Here is a 20626-nt window from a genome sequence, read left to right on the forward strand (position 1 = left end):
GAAGGTTTTCCTAAACAAATGAGTGAATTCGGTGACATAACTATTTAGTCAGAAGTGGCGGTAATTATGTTTCAGCTTCAGCAACACGGACAGCATGGTAAACACTGTTGATGTTCTGTGGTGGTCGCTGCAGCAGGGAGGAGAGGGAGACAATGGGTGCTAGTCAAACAGTCACTCCCTGTCATTTTTTGGAACACAGCTCAGTAAGTCTGAGACTGGCTCAGAACAATCAAATCAATTGCGGTCGGACTCCCTCTAGTCATTTGTGTCTTAATTATTTAATTAAACAGTGCGCTTAAAGCATCAGCACAGGATGGATCGGTACATCTGAACAGCACACCTGCGGGACAGGTACAGGATGGCAACAACAACTGCCCAAACAATCTCTCCATCAGTGCTCAGACTGTCCGCAATAGGCTAGGAGAGGCAGGTCCTCACCCGACATCACTGGTAACAACGTTGCCTATGGGCACAAACCCACCGTCGCTGGACCAGACAGGACTGGCAAAAAGTGCGCTTCACTGACGAGTCGCGGTTTTGTCTCACCGAGGGGGATGGTTAGAATCGCGTTTATCGTAGAAGGAATGAGCGTTACACCAAGGCCTGTACTCTGGAGCGGGATCGATTTGTAGGTGGAGGGTCCGTCATGGTCTGGGGCGGTGTGTCACAGCATCATCGGACTGAGCTTGTTGTCATTGCAGGCAATCTCAACGCTGTGCATTACAGGGAAGACATCCTCCTCCTTCATGTGGTACCCTTCTTGCAGGCTCATCCTGACATGATCCTCCAGCATGACAATGCCACCAGCAATACTGCTCATTCTGTGCATCATTTCCTGCAAGACAGGAATGTCAGTGTTCTGCCATGGCCAGTGAAGAGCCCGGATCTCAATCCCATTGAGCACGTCTGGGACCTGTTGGATCGGAGGTTGAGGGCTAGGGCCATTCCCCCCAGAAATGTCCAGGAACTTGCAGATGCCTTGGTGGAAGAGTGGGGTAACATCTCACAGCAAGAACTGGCAAATCTGGTGCAGTCCATGAGGAGGAGATGTACTACAGTACTTAATGCAGCTGGTGGCCACACCAGACACTGACTGTTACTTTTAATTTTGACCCCAACTTTGTTCAGGGACACATTATTCCATTTCTGTTTGTCACATGTTTGTGGAACTTGTCCCTGAGCAAGGCAGTTGACTCACTGTTCCCCGGGCGCCGAACACTTGGATGTGTTTGTAATAACAAGTGCACAATACACCCAGCACAAAAGCCAAAATAACAAAGCACATGTACTGACAGACCAACAGACATGGGAACAATAACCGACCAGCCAATTGTGAACAGACGGCACATACTGTATATACAATTACTAATCGGGAATTTGGAATCCGGTGTGCGTAATGAGACAGTTCAGTGATGCCTAGAGGCCGGTGATGTAGACCTCTGGAACTGTTGCACAGAATGAGCAATACGGAATACGTGACACAACCTAGTGTACTGTATATTCAAAAAGAGACCAAAATAAAAGTATTCTTCATACACTGGCTGAATTGTAATTATTTTGACATAATCTTGGCATCATAGGAATAGTTTGATCAAGAGTTTGATCAAGAGAGGAACAAACAGAAATGGTGACATCCTCATAACCATGTTGTTAAATCAGACAGTTCTACCCTGCCAGTGAACCTGACCTGCGCTCCAACCCAAATCTACACAGTTATTAACCCAAATCCCTGCCATGACATGACCTCACATACCGTCATAAGTTTCCACAGCAATTACTTCAGTAATGATAGCATTTACTGTTAGGAATATAGTGTTTGTGCTCATTCACCCACAGTACAGTAACCCAAACAAAACACCAATAAACATCAGCCTGAAAACACCATTTATTGTTCAGGAGCCAGTCACTTTAACCCAGTTATTCAAGGACAGTGTCAAAACAACTCACTATAAACATACACATGTGGGGGAGGGGAGAGAGAGAGGAAGGAAGGAGAGAATGGGAGAAAAATAAGGAAGAGGAGGGAGAGAGAGGTCATGGTCAATAACACCATCGACTAGTCACATGTCAGGCTGTAGAGTGTAAACATGCTCTTGTATACACATTTAAAAAATGCAAAACACAACCATAATCAAATCAAATCATCAAATCACATTTTATTTGTCAAATGCGCCGAATACAACAACCTTACCGTGAAATGGTTACTTACAAGCCCTTAACCAACAATGCAGGAATATTTACTAAATAAACTAAAAAGTAAAAAATAAAATAACAATGATTGTATTTATCTAGGCAAGTCAGTTAAGAACAAATTATAATTTACAATGACGGCCTACCCCGGGCAAACCCGGACAACGCTGGGCCAATTGTGTGCCGCCCTTTGGTACTCCCAATCACGGCAAATGTGATGCAGCCTGGATTCGAACCAGAGACTGCAGTGACGCCTCTTGCACTGAGATGCAGTGCCTGAGACCACGGCACCACTCGGGAGTCAGGGGGTACTGGTATACAGTAGCAGTAGTGTAAAAACAAAGGGGGGGATGTCAATGGCCAATGCAAATAGTCCATGTGGCCATTTGATTAAGTATTCAGCAGTCTTATGGATTGGGGGTAGAAGCCGTCAGCAAGCTTAATGATGATGTTGGAGTCATGCTTGGCCATGCAGTCATAGGTGAACAGGGAGTACAGGAGGGGACTAAGCATGCAACCCTGAGGAGGCCCTGTGATGAGGATCAGCGTGGCAGATGTGTTGTTGCCTACCCTTACCACCTGGGGGCGGCCCGTCAGGAACTCCAGGATGACAGTGGCAGAGGGAGGTGTTTAGTCTCAGGGTCCTTAGCTTAGTGATGAGCTTTGTGGGCACTGTGGTGTTGAACCTTCTCACATAGGTGTTCCTTTAGTCCAGGTGGGAAAGGGCAGTGTGGAGTGTGATTGAGATTGCATCATCTGTGGATCTGTTGGGGCGGTATACAAATTGGAGTGGGTCTAGGATTTCCGGGATGATGGTTTTGATGTGAGTCATGACCAGCCTTTCAAAGCACTTCATGGCTACCGACGTGAGGGTAGTAGTCATTTAGGCATGTTACCTTTGCTTTCTTGGGCACAGGGACTATGGTGATCTCCTTGAAACATGTAGGTATTACAGACTCGGTCAGGGAGAGGTTGAAAATGTCAGTGAAGACACTTGCGCATGCTCTGAGTACACGTCCTGGTAATCCGTCTGGCCCTGTGGGCTTGTGAAAGTTGACCTGTTAAAAGGTCTTGCTCACATCGGCTACGGAGAGCGTGATCACACAGTCGTCTGGAACAGCTGGTGCGCTCATGCATGCTTCAGTGTTGCTTGTCTAGAAGTGAGCATAAAAGGCATTAAGCCGATCAGGTAGGCTCGCGTCACTGGGCATCTTAGAGTCGTGGCCAAAAGTTTTGAGAATGACACAAATATTAATTTTCACAAAGTCTGCTGCATCAGTTGGTATGATGGCAATTTGCATATACTCCAGAATGTTATGAAGAGTGATCAGATGAATTGCAATTAATTGCAAAGTCCCTCTTTGTCATGCAAATGAACTGAATCCCCCAAAAACATTTCCACTGCATTTCAGCCCTGCCACAAAAGGACCAGCTGACATCATGTCAGTGATTCTCTCGTTAACACAGGTGTGAGTGTTGACGAGGACAAGGCTGGAGATCACTCTGTCATGCTGATTGAGTTCGAATAACAGACTGGAAGCTTAAAAAGGAGGGTGGTGCTTGGAATCATTGTTCTTCCTCTGTCAATCATGGTTACCTGCAAGGAAACATGTGCCATCATCATTGCTTTGCACAAAAAGGGTTTCACAGGCAAGTATATTGCTGCCAGTAAGATCGCACAGGACGCCCAAGAAAGTCCAGCAAGCACCAGGACCGTCTCCTAAAGTTGATTCAGCTGCGGGATCGGGGCACCACCGGTACAGAGCTTGCTCAGGAATGGCAGCAGGCAGGTGTGAGTGCATCTGCACACACAGTGAGGCGATTACTTTTGGAGGATTGCCTTGTGTCAAGAAGGGCAGCAAAGAAGCCACTTTTCTCCAGGAAAAACATCAGGGACAGACTGATATTCTGCAAACGGTACAGGGATTGGACTGCTGAGGACTGGGGTAAAGTCATTTTCTCTGATGAATCCCCTTTCTGATTGTTTGGGGCAAAGCTTGTCTGGAGAAGGCAAGGTGAACGCTACCTTCAGTCCTGTGTCATGCCAACAGTAAAGCATCCTGAGACCATTCATGTGTGGGGTTGCTTTTCAGCCAAGGGAGTGGCCTCACTCACAATTTGCCTAAGAACACAGCCATGAATAAAGGCCATGAATAAAGAATGGTACCGACACATCCTCCGAGAGCAACTTCTCCCAACCATCCAGGAACCGTTTGGTGACGAACAATGCCTTTTCCAGCATGATGGAGCACTTTGCCATAAGGCAAAAGTGATAACTAAGTGGCTCGGGGAACAAAACATTGATATTTTGGGTCCATGGCCAGGAAACCCCACAGACCTTAATCACATTGAGAAATTGTGGTCAATCCTCAAGGGGCGGGTGGACAAACAAAAACCCAGAAATTCTGACAAACTCCACACATTGATTATGCAAGAATGGGCTGCCATCAGTCAGGATGTGGTCCAGAAGTTAATTGACAGCATGCCAGGGCGGATTGCAGAGGTCTTGAAAAAGAAGGGTCAACACTGCAAATATTGACACTTATGAAGCGCTTGTAATTATACTTCAGTATTCCATAGTAACATCTGACAAAAATATCTAAAGACACTGAAGCAGCAAACTTTGTGAAAATTAATATTTGTGTCATTCTCAAAACTTTTGGCCACGACTGTACATCACTCCATATTCATTTGTTTTTTTGTGGCAGCAGGAATATGGAAGCAGTGGCAAAATGTATAATAACAAATCTATGTCTGTCTATCTGTCCCTCCGTCAGTCTCTCTGTTCATCTGTCCATCTGACCAATCACCAAGTCTGAACATTAGCTATTCATTATACCTAGTGCCAGCCAAGCCTTAACCCTCACTCAAATCATAGCCTCATCTCTTCAGTCTCTCACTGCCTCATCTTCTATCAGAGGATAGTCTAAATTCCAGAATCTTCTATATTCTAGAATGAAGATGGTGGAGAGGATGGCAGCCAGACCAGAGCAGCCGAGCAGTAGACAGTGATTAATTAAACATTAAACATGTGGATGTGATGGGAGGATTAATGATTACTCAGACTGATCCCCCTTTCCTATTTTTGGGTCAATGCAGTGTAATCCAATAACTGCAGTCTGTTGTTTTTTTCTCCCAGATTCGGTACATGGAATCTTAACATTTCATCCCCATTTTCACAGAATTAATTTGTTCACCCAGAGACCCAAGTCTGTGAGCTGTGTTAAGATAATGTAGATTTGTGTGAGGCTGTGTGTAGTGTAGTTAGATCTCTGTTAGTGTGTGAGTGTGAGTGTGAGTGTGAGTGTGTGTGTGTGTGTGTGTGTGTGTGTGTGTGTGTGTGTGTGTGTGTGTGTGTGAGTGTGTGTGTGTGTGTGTGTGTGTGTGTGTGTGTGTGTGTGTGTGTGTGTGTGTGTGTGTGTGTGTGTGTGTGTGTGTGTGTGTGTGTGTGTGTGTGTGTGTGTGTGTGTGTGTGTGAGTGAGTGAGTGTGTGTGTGTGTGTGTGTGTGTGTGTGTGTGTGTGTGTGTGTGTGTGTGTGTGTGTGTGTGTGTGTGTGTGTGGGGTGTGTGTGTGTGTGTGTGTGTGTGTGTGTGAGAGAGAGAGTTCAGGCTCCCCAGTGAGATTCAGTCTGTCCAAGGTGTGATGCATTGGAGCAGCACATCAGGGGGGTTTTATGAATGGATTGTGAGTGTGGTGCGATGACGTACGCTCCACTTAAAGACACGTGTTTGTGTTTGCGTTTTATGCAAGTAAATGATGAACAGTTGAGAAAAAGGAGAACAAAGCTGCAGCATCTTGCAGTGCAATCCAATACACTTCATCCTAAAACCATCTTTTCCCAACACATATCGAATCAAAGTAATAGTAATAGTAATAGTAAAAAGGCTGATGTGTTAGATCAGGGATTTGCTTTGTTGTGCACACACTCCCCTCCATATGGTAGCGTACCTGTAGACTTCCATTCATTGCGCTAACATTGGCTTGTGGAAATACCTCTAACTTCCTTTATACTTTACTTTTTACATTTTTTATTTAACCTTGATTTAATTACACAAGTCAGTTAAGAGCAAATGGATATTTACAATGACAGCCTACCCTGGCCAAACCCAGACGATGCTGGGCCAATTGTGCGCCGCCCTATGGGACTCCCGATCACGGCCGGTTGTGATAGAGCCCGGGATCGAACCTGGGTCTGTAGCGACACCTCTAGCACTGCAATGCAGTGACATAGACTGCTGTGCCACTCGGGAGACATAAAAAGTAGATGTAAAAATAGCCCAAATATCGCAGTATGCCTTTAAAGTATTTGGGCTAATTTACTTATTGTGTATCAATGTAGACAAAAGTTAAGTATTTGGTCCCATATTCTGTATGCATTCTATATGTACTTATCCAACCAAAACAAACTGCAAATACATCAAACCAGTTTGTAGAGTCACAAGCTTGATGTTGTCATTGCGTGCTATGAATATGGTATCAATACTACTTTACATTGACATGGTGTCTTATCTTCTAGTCGTCTGGTGATGGGACAAAACAGTAGTACTGTACAACACTGTCTTAGACACAACCTGAGAGTAGTTTTACAGCAATCTTAGACTTAAAGCACAAAATTCTGCATACAGATGAGTACATATAGAATGCATACAGCTGATAACATACAGGATGCATACAGCTGAGGACATACAGAACGCATACAGCTGATTACATACAGGATGCATACAGCTGAGGACATACAGAACGCATACAACTGAGTACATACAGAATGCATACAGCTGAGTACATACAGAATGCATACAGATGAGTACATACAGAATGACTACAGCTGATCACATACAGGATGCATACAGCTGAGTACATACAGAATGCATACAGATGAGTACATACAGAATGCATACAGATGAGTACATACAGAATGCATACAGATGAGTACATACAGAATGCATACAGATGAGTACATACAGAACGAATAAATATGAGTACATACAGAATGCATACAGCTGAATATAGTTTTTTAAGAAGCGTAGACAAACCCATAGAACACAAACTCAAATTCTAAACCTGTCTTCTGAAGTGTGTGTGAAGTATGCTCTGTGCTGCCTTCTAAGAGTGTATATGTGTATCTTGTCCTACCTTGACCTCCTGACTGGTGAACACCTCAACGTCCACCACACAGGCGATGAGGACAGAGATATCACAGTCTAGGCTTCGTGAAGGCATTCTCACTCTTCTCTGCACCGTTCAGACAGATAAAAAAACTGCTGGAATCTACTGCTCGCTTTACAAAGGACAGCTGGTCCGGAGCACCTGTGTGTGTGTTTTCGCCGGTGTGTTTGTGTGAGAGTGTGTTGTGCTCTGAAGAGCCCACTGTGTAGTAGTCTCTAGCAGTGAGGCAGGCTGGGTGTTACTCTGGGCTGGCTGGGGAAGCAGAGACGCCGAGGGAGAAGTCAGCCCACTAGCCTCCCCTCCCCTCGCTCCCTCTTCCAGTTATGACATCACTGCCCCCCCTAAAACACACACTCTCGCTCACATACACAAAATGTCAAAAAAGGCAGATATTCTTTTCACGCTGAGTACGGCTTGTCTCTCTCATCCTGAACTAGTGGGGGTAATGCAGTGACGCAAATAGAAAATGATGAGGTGCCAAAACTGTTTGTCTAACTGAACAACACAGACAGACGGCGTTTTGTCCGAGGCGTGAATCACACCGCTGCAGACTCTGATTTGGGAAGCTTGTTAGAAAGACGCAGTCACACAGTTAATATAACAGACGTATTACTGCTATGGAACTGAGCTATTATGCGTCTGATGACTGTTCGTTGTCACTGATTTACATCCCATTTATATTTGACAACTTTTACTTTTACTCCACTACATTCCTAAAGAAAATATAGTGCTTTCAGAAAGTATTCATACCTCTTCATTTATTCCACAGTTTGTTGTTACAGCCTGAACTCAAAATGGGTGAAATATGATGTTTTATCACCCATCTACACACAATACCCCATAATGACAAAGTGAAAACATGTTTTTAGAAATGTTTGCAAATGCATTGAACATGAAATACAGAAATACCTCATTTACATAAGTATTCACACCCCTGAGTCCATAATTTGTAGATGCATTTTTGGCAGGATTACAGCTGTGTGTCTTTCTGGGTAAGTCTCTATAGCTTTCCACATCTGGATTGTGCAACATTTGGCCATTATTCTTTAAAAATGATTCAAGCTCCGTCAAATAGGTTGTTTATCATTGCTAGACAATAATTTTCAGGTCTTGACATACATTTTGAAGTACATTTTGACATTGCCATAACAAACGGTTGAATAGTTAATGACTCAAGATGTTTCAGCTTTTCATTTTTAATTCATTTGTAAAAAAAAATAATAATAAACATAATTCCACTTTGACGTTACGGTGTATTGTGTGTATGCCAGTGACACAAAATCTACATTTAATCAAGTCAAGGGATGTGAATACTTTCTGAAGGCACTGTATGTACTTTTTACTCCCATACATTTTCCCTGACACTCAAAAGTACTCGTTACATTTCGAATGCTCAACCAAACTTACTACATTTGCACACACTGTATATAGATTTTTTTCTATTGTGTTAGTGACTGTACGCTTGTTTATGTGTAACTCTGTGTTGTTGTTTTTGTCAAACTGCTTTGCTTTATCTTGGCCAGGTCGCAGTTGTAAATGAGAACTTGTTCTCAACTGGCCTACCTGGTTAAATAAAGGTGAAATATATATATATATATATATATATATATATATATATATTTTTTTTTTTAATATGGTCCAATTCACTCACCTATCCATATAACGCGTTGTCATCCCCACTGCCTCTGATCTGGCGGACCTACTAAACACAAATACTGCGTTTGTGATGTCTGAGTGTTGGAGTGTGCCAATAGCTGTCGGTAAAAAATAATTGGGGGGTGTCTGGTTTGCTTAATATAAGGAATTGTATGTATAGTATTTACTTGTATTTAACTATATATAAAACCAGATACTTTTATACTTTTACTCAATTAGTATTTTACTGGGTGACTTTCACTTTTACTTACATTTTCTATTAAGGTGTGTGTGACACATCAAAGGATGAAATGATGAGGAATAATGCATGGCTCTAACGCTGACGTTATTTCACAGGGGTGCTTTTGTGTTCATACTGTATCACATCTCCTCCTCTTGGTCCTAGTATCTGAGCCACCCAGTGGTCAAACGCGGCTATTTGTCCAGGGTTAACAACAGAGGCTTCATGGAATACAGCCAACTCATTTACCTCCATGGAATACACATAGATATGACTAGTACTTATCTCTATGGGAATACATACAATGCACAGAACACCAGTCAAGCTGAGGCAAAGGGCAGTTTATTACATGGAGATATTGTGTGACTGTATACTAACCAGGTACACTTTAGGGTAGAGTGTGTTTGCATCTCTCCTCTCTATCTCTCCTTCTTATTTCACTGCTCTCTTATTTCACTGCTCTATCTCTCACCCCCTTTCCCTCTCCTCTCTCCATCTCTCACATTCATGTGTATTGACCGAACCATCCTGCAGCATTATATTGTCCTTTCTTAATGGAAAAGCAGCCTCCGACACCCCCCCGACCACACACGCACACACACACACACACGCACACACACACACGCGCGTTTGTTTTACTATTACTGTGGCGACCAAACAATTGATTCCCATTGAAAATCCTACTTTCCCTAACCCCTAAACCTAACCCTTAATTTAACCCTAAACCTAATACGAAAACCCTATCCTTAACTCCTAACCCTAATTGTAACCCTGAGCCTAAACCTAACCCTTAATTTAACCCTAAACCTAATACGAAAACCCTATCCTTAACTCCTAACCCTAATTGTAACCCTGAGCCTAAACCTAACCCTTAATTTAACCCTAAACCTAATACGAAAACCCTATCCTTAACTCCTAACCCTAATTGTAACCCTGAGCCTAAACCTAACCCTTAATTTAACCCTAAACCTAATACGAAAACCCTATCCTTAACTCCTAACCCTAATTGTAACCCTGAGCCTAAACCTAACCCTTAATTTAACCCTAAACCTAATACGAAAACCCTATCCTTAACTCCTAACCCTAATTGTAACCCTGAGCCTAAACCTAACCCTTAATTTAACCCTAAACCTAATACGAAAACCCTATCCTTAACTCCTAACCCTAATTGTAACCCTGAGCCTAAACCTAACCCTTAATTTAACCCTAAACGTAATACGAAAACCCTATCCTTAACTCCTAACCCTAATTGTAACCCTGAGCCTAAACCTAACCCTTAATTTAACCCTAAACCTAATACGAAAACCCTATCCTTAACTCCTAACCCTAATTGTAACCCTGAGCCTAAACCTAACCCTTAATTTAACCCTAAACGTAATACGAAAACCCTATCCTTAACTCCTAACCCTAATTGTAACCCTGAGCCTAAACCTAACCCTTAATTTAACCCTAAACCTAATACGAAAACACTATCCTTAACTCCTAACCCTAATTGTAACCCTGAGCCTAAACCTAACCCCTAAGCCTAAAATAGCCTTTTTCCTTGTGGCGACCAGGGAAATGTCCCCACTCGTTCAAATTTTGCTAGTTTTACTATCCTTGTGAGGACTCCTGGTCCCTGGGTCATGTGTGGTACAGCTGTGGACCTGTTAGGTGTGTGTAGTGTTGAGTGAAGATAAAGTTGTGTAAACAGAGACCACAGTAACCTTCCTGGCAGGCTGACAGACAGATAGGGGATGAGGAGAGGCATGTGGACCAAGGTGTACGTGCAGGCCAAGGGGTAGCAGGAGGGAGAAACGTGGCTCCAGTGGGGACGGACTGATGTTTTTTTCATACTTTTACAGTGTTAGTTCCATCAGCAGCACAATATGATATAAAACCCAGGAAACATATAACTCTGACTGTACTGGGCCTTTAAAGAATCCTGTAAGATTCTGCTGACTAACCACGGGCTTGGTATGACTGACTAACCACGGGCTTGGTATGACTGACTAACCACGGGCTTGGTATGACTGACTAACCACGGGCTTGGTATGACTGACTAACCACGGGCTTGGTATGACTGACTAACCACGGGCTTGGTATGACTGACTAACCACGGGCGTGGTATGACTGACTAACCACGGGCGTGGTATGACTGACTAACCACGGGCTTGGTATGACTGACTAACCACGGGCTTGGTATGACTGACTAACCACGGGCTTGGTATGACTGACTAACCACGGGCTTGGTATGTCTGACTAACCACGGGCTTGGTATGACTGACTAACCACGGGCTTGGTATGACTGACTAACCACGGGCTTGGTATGACTGACTAACCACGGGCTTGGTATGACTGACTAACCACGGGCTTGGTATGACTGACTAACCACGGGCTTGGTATGACTGACTAACCACGGGCTTGGTATGACTGACTAACCACGGGCTTGGTATGACTGACTAACCACGGGCTTGGTATGACTGACTAACCACGGGCTTGGTATGACTGACTAACCACGGGCTTGGTATGACTGACTAACCACGGGCTTGGTATGACTGACTAACCACGGGCGTGGTATGACTGACTAACCACGGGCGTGGTATGACTGACTAACCACGGGCTTGGTATGACTGACTAACCACGGGCTTGGTATGACTGACTAACCACGGGCGTGGTATGACTGACTAACCACGGGCTTGGTATGACTGACTAACCACGGGCGTGGTATGACTGACTAACCACGGGCTTGGTATGACTGACTAACCACGGGCTTGGTATGACTGACTATGACCACGGGCTTGGTATGACTGACTAACCACGGGCTTGGTATGACTGACTAACCACGGGCGTGGTATGACTGACTAACCACGGGCTTGGTATGACTGACTAACCACGGGCTTGGTATGACTGACTAACCACGGGCTTGGTATGACTGACTAACCACGGGCTTGGTATGACTGACTAACCACGGGCTTGGTATGACTGACTAACCACGGGCTTGGTATGACTGACTAACCACGGGCGTGGTATGACTGACTAACCACGGGCGTGGTATGACTGACTAACCACGGGCGTGGTATGACTGACTAACCACGGGCTTGGTATGACTGACTAACCACGGGCGTGGTATGACTGACTAACCACGGGCTTGGTATGACTGACTAACCACGGGCTTGGTATGACTGACTAACCACGGGCGTGGTATGACTGACTAACCACGGGCTTGGTATGACTGACTAACCACGGGCGTGGTATGACTGACTAACCACGGGCTTGGTATGACTGACTAACCACGGGCTTGGTATGACTGACTAACCACGGGCTTGGTATGACTGACTAACCACGGGCTTGGTATGACTGACTAACCACGGGCTTGGTATGACTGACTAACCACGGGCTTGGTATGACTGACTAACCACGGGCTTGGTATGACTGACTAACCACGGGCTTGGTATGACTGACTAACCACGGGCTTGGTATGACTGACTAACCACGGGCTTGGTATGACTGACTAACCACGGGCTTGGTATGACTGACTAACCACGGGCTTGGTATGACTGACTAACCACGGGCTTGGTATGACTGACTAACCACGGGCTTGGTATGACTGACTAACCACGGGCTTGGTATGACTGACTAACCACGGGCTTGGTATGACTGACTAACCACGGGCTTGGTATGACTGACTAACCACGGGCTTGGTATGACTGACTAACCACGGCGTGGTGTGATTGAAGAATGAAGCAGGTGTTAAACATGAGCTTTGCTACACAGAAGACAGCAGTTGACTACTCCATTGTCGACACCTATATCAATATCTTTGAAATGAGCTTTCAAAACAACTAAATCAGTTTACTTTTATCATATTTTGCACCAGAGTGAGGCTCTCTCCACGAGCCTACCTATTGTTCCTGCAGTGAGGAGGATTCACCATATTCATTGAACGTTTTTCTAACTTATGGGCAGATAATCACCAAAACGCCTACCAGTATGCAAATTAGGGAGCCAAAGGAACATGCAATACAGTAAGCTACTGACGAGTCACTCACTTTAACGCCACTGTCTGGAAAGTCCTGATGGACTTCATATCAAAAATACAAATGTGATCTTTAGTGCCGATGCAGTACCATGGACATACACGGAGTGTACAAAACATTAGGAACACCTTCCTAATATTGAGTTGCACCCCATTTGGCCCTCAGAACAGACTCATATTTTCGGGGCAGGGACTCTACAAGGTGGCGAAAGCGTTCCACAAGGATGCTGGTCCATGTTATCTCCATTGCTTCACACAGTTGTGTCAAGTTTGCTGGATGTCCTTTGGGTGGTGGACCATTCCTGATCCAAACGGCAATCCGTTAATTGTGGGAAAACCCTGCAGTGTCAGAAAACAGGATTTTGACTATCATCACCAAATTATTTAGACACATGCTAATTCATGCTTTCTCCCTCCATTTAAAGAAATCCAACTGCTACCACAGCGCACACAACACACACACCCAGGTTCCCGAGAGGCGGACAGACAGCAGATGGTGAAACCAGCAGTTTCCCTGTCATCGCTCACTTTGTGACTGACAGGCACCTGTCCTATCAATAGATGGCTCGAAGACGCATATCGTTCATTCTAGCGGGAGAGGGACTAGCGAATTGAAAAGCACCCTAGCTACTTTAAGTGGAAAAGACCCTGAGCTAGTGGAAAACAATGGCCATGTGTCGTGTTGGTGGTTTGGAGTCACCTCGATCATGTGTGCTGCAGCAGATACTGACCTTCCGTTGTTATAGAATGGAGATAGGAGTTCAAAAGGTCAATGGTCCCTGGCTGTCACACAAAGGGTCGTGCGTTGCCTTTTGAGAAGTGTAACACGGTCAAAAAATACTTTTGATTTCACACCAAATTTGAAGATTCTGTCATAAAGAGCACATGTTCAAAAAAACACTTTTTTTTCCCATCTCAAGAGGTTAAAATGACTATAGTATGGGCTTATTAAGTGTCAAATAAAGTAGCAGGGTTGACCGTAACAGGGTTGACCGTAACAGGGTTGACGATTTCATCTTAATTCAGCCATGAATCCCCCTGTGACAGGCGGAATGGAAGTTTGATGTGTGCAGCAGGAAGTTGCAATTGAATGCAAGTTAACACACTTGTTTTTAACCATTTCTAGCCTGTGTATCTCTGGGTAACAGGATTACTGTGTTACGCTCAACCTGCTCAGTTTTCCACCAGAAAACACCAGAAAATAACCAGCTCACCTGCTGTTATACTGTGATTTGACTTTTAGATGTTCAATGTTTCTTTTGAAAAACATATTTTTTAAAGGAGTTGTTTCACCATACTAAAACAGCTGCAGGCCTCAGGGAGACTGACTCCATGTCTTTGGACTCATATTTTCATTTTAAACCGAGCTAAATGAAGTCTTGAGCAGTATAAATCTAAGGACATTGGATGGAATAATTGTCTGTTCACTAAACCTTTCCTGGAAACCAGGATATAACGTGAAAATGAAGAGATATACACATGCAGGCGCACACACACACACACACACACACACACACACACACACACACACACACACACACACACACACACACACACACACACACACACACACACACCTCTGCCATCCCACACCTCTTCAGACAGGATCAAACACAGGGAGGTCCAGTCCAGAGCTGTCAAATATTGACTCATTCAGGGGCTTACACAAGAGCCTTAATCCCTCGCCTCGCAGAGAAACCGACCAAATCCCAGCACTTAATCGATTTGCCCGGCCGCATTGCATTTATTTAAGGAAACTGCTTAATCCCAATACATCCCAACCTTGTCATTTGCTTTGATTTATTACATATTACATAAAGACCTATTATTTGTGGGCTCCTGAGTGTCGCAGTGGTATAAGGCACTGCATCTCAGTGCTAGGGCTGTCACTGCAGACACCCTGGTTCAGTGGTATAAGGCACTGCATCTCAGTGCTAGGGCTGTCACTGCAGACACCCTGGTCCAGTGGTATAAGGCACTGCATCTCAGTGCTAGGGCTGTCACTGTAGACACCCTGGTCCAGTGGTATAAGGCACTGCATCTCAGTGCTAGGGGTGTCACTGCAGACACCCTGGTTCAGTGGTATAAGGCACTGCATCTCAGTGCTAGGGCTGTCACTGTAGACACCCTGGTCCAGTGGTATAAGGCACTGCATCTCAGTGCTAGGGCTGTCACTGTAGACACCCTGGTCCAGTGGTATAAGGCACTGCATCTCAGTGCTAGGGCTGTCACTGTAGACACCCTGGTCCAGTGGTATAAGGCACTGCATCTCAGTGCTAGGGCTGTCACTGTAGACACCCTGGTCCAGTGGTATAAGGCACTGCATCTCAGTGCTAGGGCTGTCACTGTAGACACCCTGGTCCAGTGGTATAAGGCACTGCATCTCAGTGCTAGGGCTGTCACTGTAGACACCCTGGTTCAGTGGTATAAGGCACTGCATCTCAGTGCTAGGGCTGTCACTGCAGACACCCTGGTTCAGTGGTATAAGGCACTGCATCTCAGTGCTAGGGCTGTCACTGTAGACACCCTGGTTCAGTGGTATAAGGCACTGCATCTCAGTGCTAGGGCTGTCACTGTAGACACCCTGGTTCAGTGGTGTAAGGCACTGCATCTCAGTGCTAGGGCTGTCACTGCAGACACCCTGGTTCAGTGGTATAAGGCACTGCATCTCAGTGCTAGGGCTGTCACTGTAGACACCCTGGTTCAGTGGTATAAGGCACTGCATCTCAGTGCTAGGGCTGTCATTGCAGACACCCTGGTCCAGTGGTCTAAGGCACTGCATCTCAGTGCTAGGGCTGTCATTGCAGACACCCTGGTCCAGTGGTATAAGGCACTGCATCTCAGTGCTAGGGCTGTCACTGTAGACACCCTGGTCCAGTGGTCTAAGGCACTGCATCTCAGTGCTAGGGCTGTCACTGTAGACACCCTGGTCCAGTGGTCTAAGGCACTGCATCTCAGTGCTAGGGCTGTCACTGTAGACACCCTGGTCCAGTGGTCTAAGGCACTGCATCTCAGTGCTAGGGCTGTCACTGTAGACACCCTGGTCCAGTGGTCTAAGGCACTGCATCTCAGTGCTAGGGCTGTCACTGTAGACACCCTGGTCCAGTGGTATAAGGCACTGCATCTCAGTGCTAGGGCTGTCACTGTAGACACCCTGGTTCAGTGGTCTAAGGCACTGCATCTCAGTGCTAGGGCTGTCACTGCAGACACCCTGGTTCAGTGGTCTAAGGCACTGCATCTCAGTGCTAGGGCTGTCACTGCAGACACCCTGGTTCAGTGGTCTAAGGCACTGCATCTCAGTGCTAGGGCTGTCACTGCAGACACCCTGGTTCAGTGGTATAAGGCACTGCATCTCAGTGCTAGGGCTGTCACTGCAGACACCCTGGTTCAGTGGTATAAGGCACTGCATCTCAGTGCTAGGGCTGTCACTGCAGACACCCTGGTTCAGTGGTATAAGGCACTGCATCTCAGTGCTAGGGCTGTCACTGCAGACACCCTGGTTCAGTGGTCTAAGGCACTGCATCTCAGTGCTAGGGCTGTCACTGTAGACACCCTGGTTCAGTGGTCTAAGGCACTGCATCTCAGTGCTAGGGCTGTCACTGTAGACACCCTGGTCCAGTGGTCTAAGGCACTGCATCTCAGTGCTAGGGCTGTCACTGTAGACACCCTGGTCCAGTGGTCTAAGGCACTGCATCTCAGTGCTAGGGGTGTCACTGCAGACACCCTGGTTCAGTGGTATAAGGCACTGCATCTCAGTGCTAGGGCTGTCACTGTAGACACCCTGGTTCAGTGGTATAAGGCACTGCATCTCAGTGCTAGGGCTGTCACTGTAGACACCCTGGTCCAGTGGTCTAAGGCACTGCATCTCAGTGCTAGGGCTGTCACTGTAGACACCCTGGTTCAGTGGTATAAGGCACTGCATCTCAGTGCTAGGGCTGTCACTGTAGACACCCTGGTCCAGTGGTCTAAGGCACTGCATCTCAGTGCTAGGGCTGTCACTGTAGACACCCTGGTTCAGTGGTATAAGGCACTGCATCTCAGTGCTAGGGCTGTCACTGTAGACACCCTGGTCCAGTGGTCTAAGGCACTGCATCTCAGTGCTAGGGCTGTCACTGTAGACACCCTGGTTCAGTGGTATAAGGCACTGCATCTCAGTGCTAGGGCTGTCACTGCAGACACCCTGGTTCAGTGGTATAAGGCACTGCATCTCAGTGCTAGGGCTGTCACTGTAGACACCCTGGTCCAGTGGTCTAAGGCACTGCATCTCAGTGCTAGGGGTGTCACTGTAGACACCCTGGTTCAGTGGTATAAGGCACTGCATCTCAGTGCTAGGGCTGTCACTGCAGACACCCTGGTTCAGTGGTATAAGGCACTGCATCTCAGTGCTAGGGGTGTCACTGCAGACACCCTGGTTCAGTGGTATAAGGCACTGCATCTCAGTGCTAGGGCTGTCACTGTAGACACCCTGGTCCAGTGGTCTAAGGCACTGCATCTCAGTGCTAGGGGTGTCACTGCAGACACCCTGGTTCAGTGGTATAAGGCACTGCATCTCAGTGCTAGGGCTGTCACTGTAGACACCCTGGTCCAGTGGTCTAAGGCACTGCATCTCAGTGCTAGGGCTGTCACTGTAGACACCCTGGTTCAGTGGTATAAGGCACTGCATCTCAGTGCTAGGGCTGTCACTGTAGACACCCTGGTCCAGTGGTCTAAGGCACTGCATCTCAGTGCTAGGGCTGTCACTGTAGACACCCTGGTTCAGTGGTATAAGGCACTGCATCTCAGTGCTAGGGCTGTCACTGCAGACACCCTGGTTCAGTGGTATAAGGCACTGCATCTCAGTGCTAGGGCTGTCACTGTAGACACCCTGGTCCAGTGGTCTAAGGCACTGCATCTCAGTGCTAGGGGTGTCACTGTAGACACCCTGGTTCAGTGGTATAAGGCACTGCATCTCAGTGCTAGGGCTGTCACTGCAGACACCCTGGTTCAGTGGTATAAGGCACTGCATCTCAGTGCTAGGGGTGTCACTGTAGACACCCTGGTTCAGTGGTATAAGGCACTGCATCTCAGTGCTAGGGGTGTCACTGTAGACACCCTGGTTCAGTGGTATAATGCACTGCATCTCAGTGCTAGGGCTGTCACTGTAGACACCCTGGTTCAGTGGTATAAGGCACTGCATCTCAGTGCTAGGGCTGTCACTGCAGACACCCTGGTTCAGTGGTCTAAGGCACTGCATCTCAGTGCTAGGGGTGTCACTGCAGACACCCTGGTTCAGTGGTATAATGCACTGCATCTCAGTGCTAGGGGTGTCACTGCAGACACCCTGGTTCAGTGGTATAAGGCACTGCATCTCAGTGCTAGGGCTGTCACTGCAGACACCCTGGTTCAGTGGTATAAGGCACTGCATCTCAGTGCTAGGGGTGTCACTGTAGACACCCTGGTTCAGTGGTATAAGGCACTGCATCTCAGTGCTAGGGGTGTCACTGCAGACACCCTGGTTCAGTGGTATAAGGCACTGCATCTTAGTGCTAGGGGTGTCACTGCAGACACCCTGGTTCAGTGGTATAAGGCACTGCATCTCAGTGCTAGGGGTGTCACTGCAGACACCCTGGTTCAGTGGTATAAGGCACTGCATCTCAGTGCTAGGGCTGTCACTGCAGACACCCTGGTTCAGTGGTATAAGGCACTGCATCTCAGTGCTAGGGGTGTCACTGCAGACACCCTGGTTCAGTGGTATAAGGCACTGCATCTTAGTGCTAGGGGTGTCACTGCAGACACCCTGGTTCAGTGGTATAAGGCACTGCATCTCAGTGCTAGGGGTGTCACTGCAGACACCCTGGTTCAGTGGTATAAGGCACTGCATCTCAGTGCTAGGGCTGTCACTGCAGACACCCTGGTTCAGTGGTATAAGGCACTGCATCTCAGTGCTAGGGGTGTCACTGCAGACACCCTGGTTCAGTGGTCTAAGGCACTGCATCTCAGTGCTAGGGGTGTCACTGTAGACACCCTGGTTCAGTGGTATAAGGCACTGCATCTCAGTGCTAGGGGTGTCACTGCAGACACCCTGGTTCAGTGGTATAAGGCACTGCATCTCAGTGCTAGGGCTGTCACTGCAGACACCCTGGTTCAGTGGTATAAGGCACTGCATCTCAGTGCTAGGGGTGTCACTGCAGACACCCTGGTTCAGTGGTATAAGGCACTGCATCTCAGTGCTAGGGGTGTCACTGTAGACACCCTGGTTCAGTGGTATAAGGCACTGCATCTCAGTGCTAGGGGTGTCACTGCAGACACCCTGGTTCAGTGGTCTAAGGCACTGCATCTCAGTGCTAGGGGTGTCACTGTAGACACCCTGGTTCAGTGGTATAAGGCACTGCATCTCAGTGCTAGGGCTGTCACTGCAGACACCCTGGTCCAAATCCAGGCTGGATCATAAGTGGCCGGGATTGGGAGTCCCTTGGGCAGCGCACAATTGGACCAGCGTCATCTGGGTTTGTAAATAAGAATTTGTTCTTAACTGACTTGCCTAGTTAAATAAAGAGCGCAGTGTTTTGTTAACTCTTCTTCCCCTGCTGTCTCTCTCTCTGTGCTGCTCAGGAGAGGAGAAGCTCCTCAATTAAAATCCTGACAGGCTAGCTGTGCTGCTATTTATAGTTCTGATGTTAAGTCCAGACTGGGCAGGACTCTGCTGTTGCTCTATCAGGTTACTTTACTTCCTGGTTAACAACACAAACAGACAGACAGACAGCTATAATATACTACGATGCTTGGAGTCCATGAGTTATGAAATCTGCCATACTCAGCTGAGTGGTGTTACAAATTATTCCATGCCTGACTGTTTAAACGATATCTTTGTCTCAGTCTCCACTACCATGGTATTCCAGCCACTTCCTCCATCCACCTGACCTATTTCAGATGGAGATATATAATAATCCCTACCAGAAAACTGTTCAAACCCCATAGCAGAGGAATGGACCTAATCTCATAGAAATAGTCCCTAATCCAGGAGAAATTGGCCCTAATCCTGCACCGTCCGTCTGCTTTGCTCTGCTCTGCTGTCTATCTTCAATGACATTTCAGAGCGGATGCCCTGGTGCATTGAGACACTTCCCCCTCTGCTGGTGCTCTCCAGTAACCAAGGAAACGCTTTTGACTTCCCAGAGCGCACTAGGCTACAGCTCCCCTCTCAGACTCCGAGATTTGAACCCAATTGAAACCCTGTGGTTTGAACTGAAATGGGCAGTCCATCAATGCAGATGAAGGATATCAAGGATTTGGAAAATGTGTTCTCCAATTTTTTTCAAGTCTCAATGCCATTGTCCTCATAAGGTGAGATATTGAAAAGTGGGTGCCAAAAGATTTGACCCCTATCTTTTTGAGG

General features: G+C 46.6%; 1 protein-coding gene across 2 annotated transcripts in view; it reads right to left on the minus strand.

Moving 5' to 3' along the window:
* The window catches only part of LOC135557633 (calcipressin-2-like), a 165208-nt gene that overhangs the window by 59352 nt on the left and 85230 nt on the right, over nucleotides 1-20626 (minus strand). Inside the window, exon 1 of one of the 2 annotated variants that reach the window (XM_064991099.1) lies at nucleotides 7325-7749. The exons of the other annotated variant lie outside the window; for it this stretch is intronic. Within the exon in view, the coding sequence (XP_064847171.1) occupies nucleotides 7325-7411 (87 nt within the window). The 5' untranslated portion in view covers nucleotides 7412-7749. Of the gene's footprint in view, nucleotides 1-7324; nucleotides 7750-20626 lie in introns of those variants that run through there. 2 annotated transcript variants of the gene reach the window in all.

Source organism: Oncorhynchus masou, chromosome 16, assembly GCF_036934945.1.
Source record: "Oncorhynchus masou masou isolate Uvic2021 chromosome 16, UVic_Omas_1.1, whole genome shotgun sequence".
Taxonomy (NCBI): domain Eukaryota; kingdom Metazoa; phylum Chordata; class Actinopteri; order Salmoniformes; family Salmonidae; genus Oncorhynchus; species Oncorhynchus masou.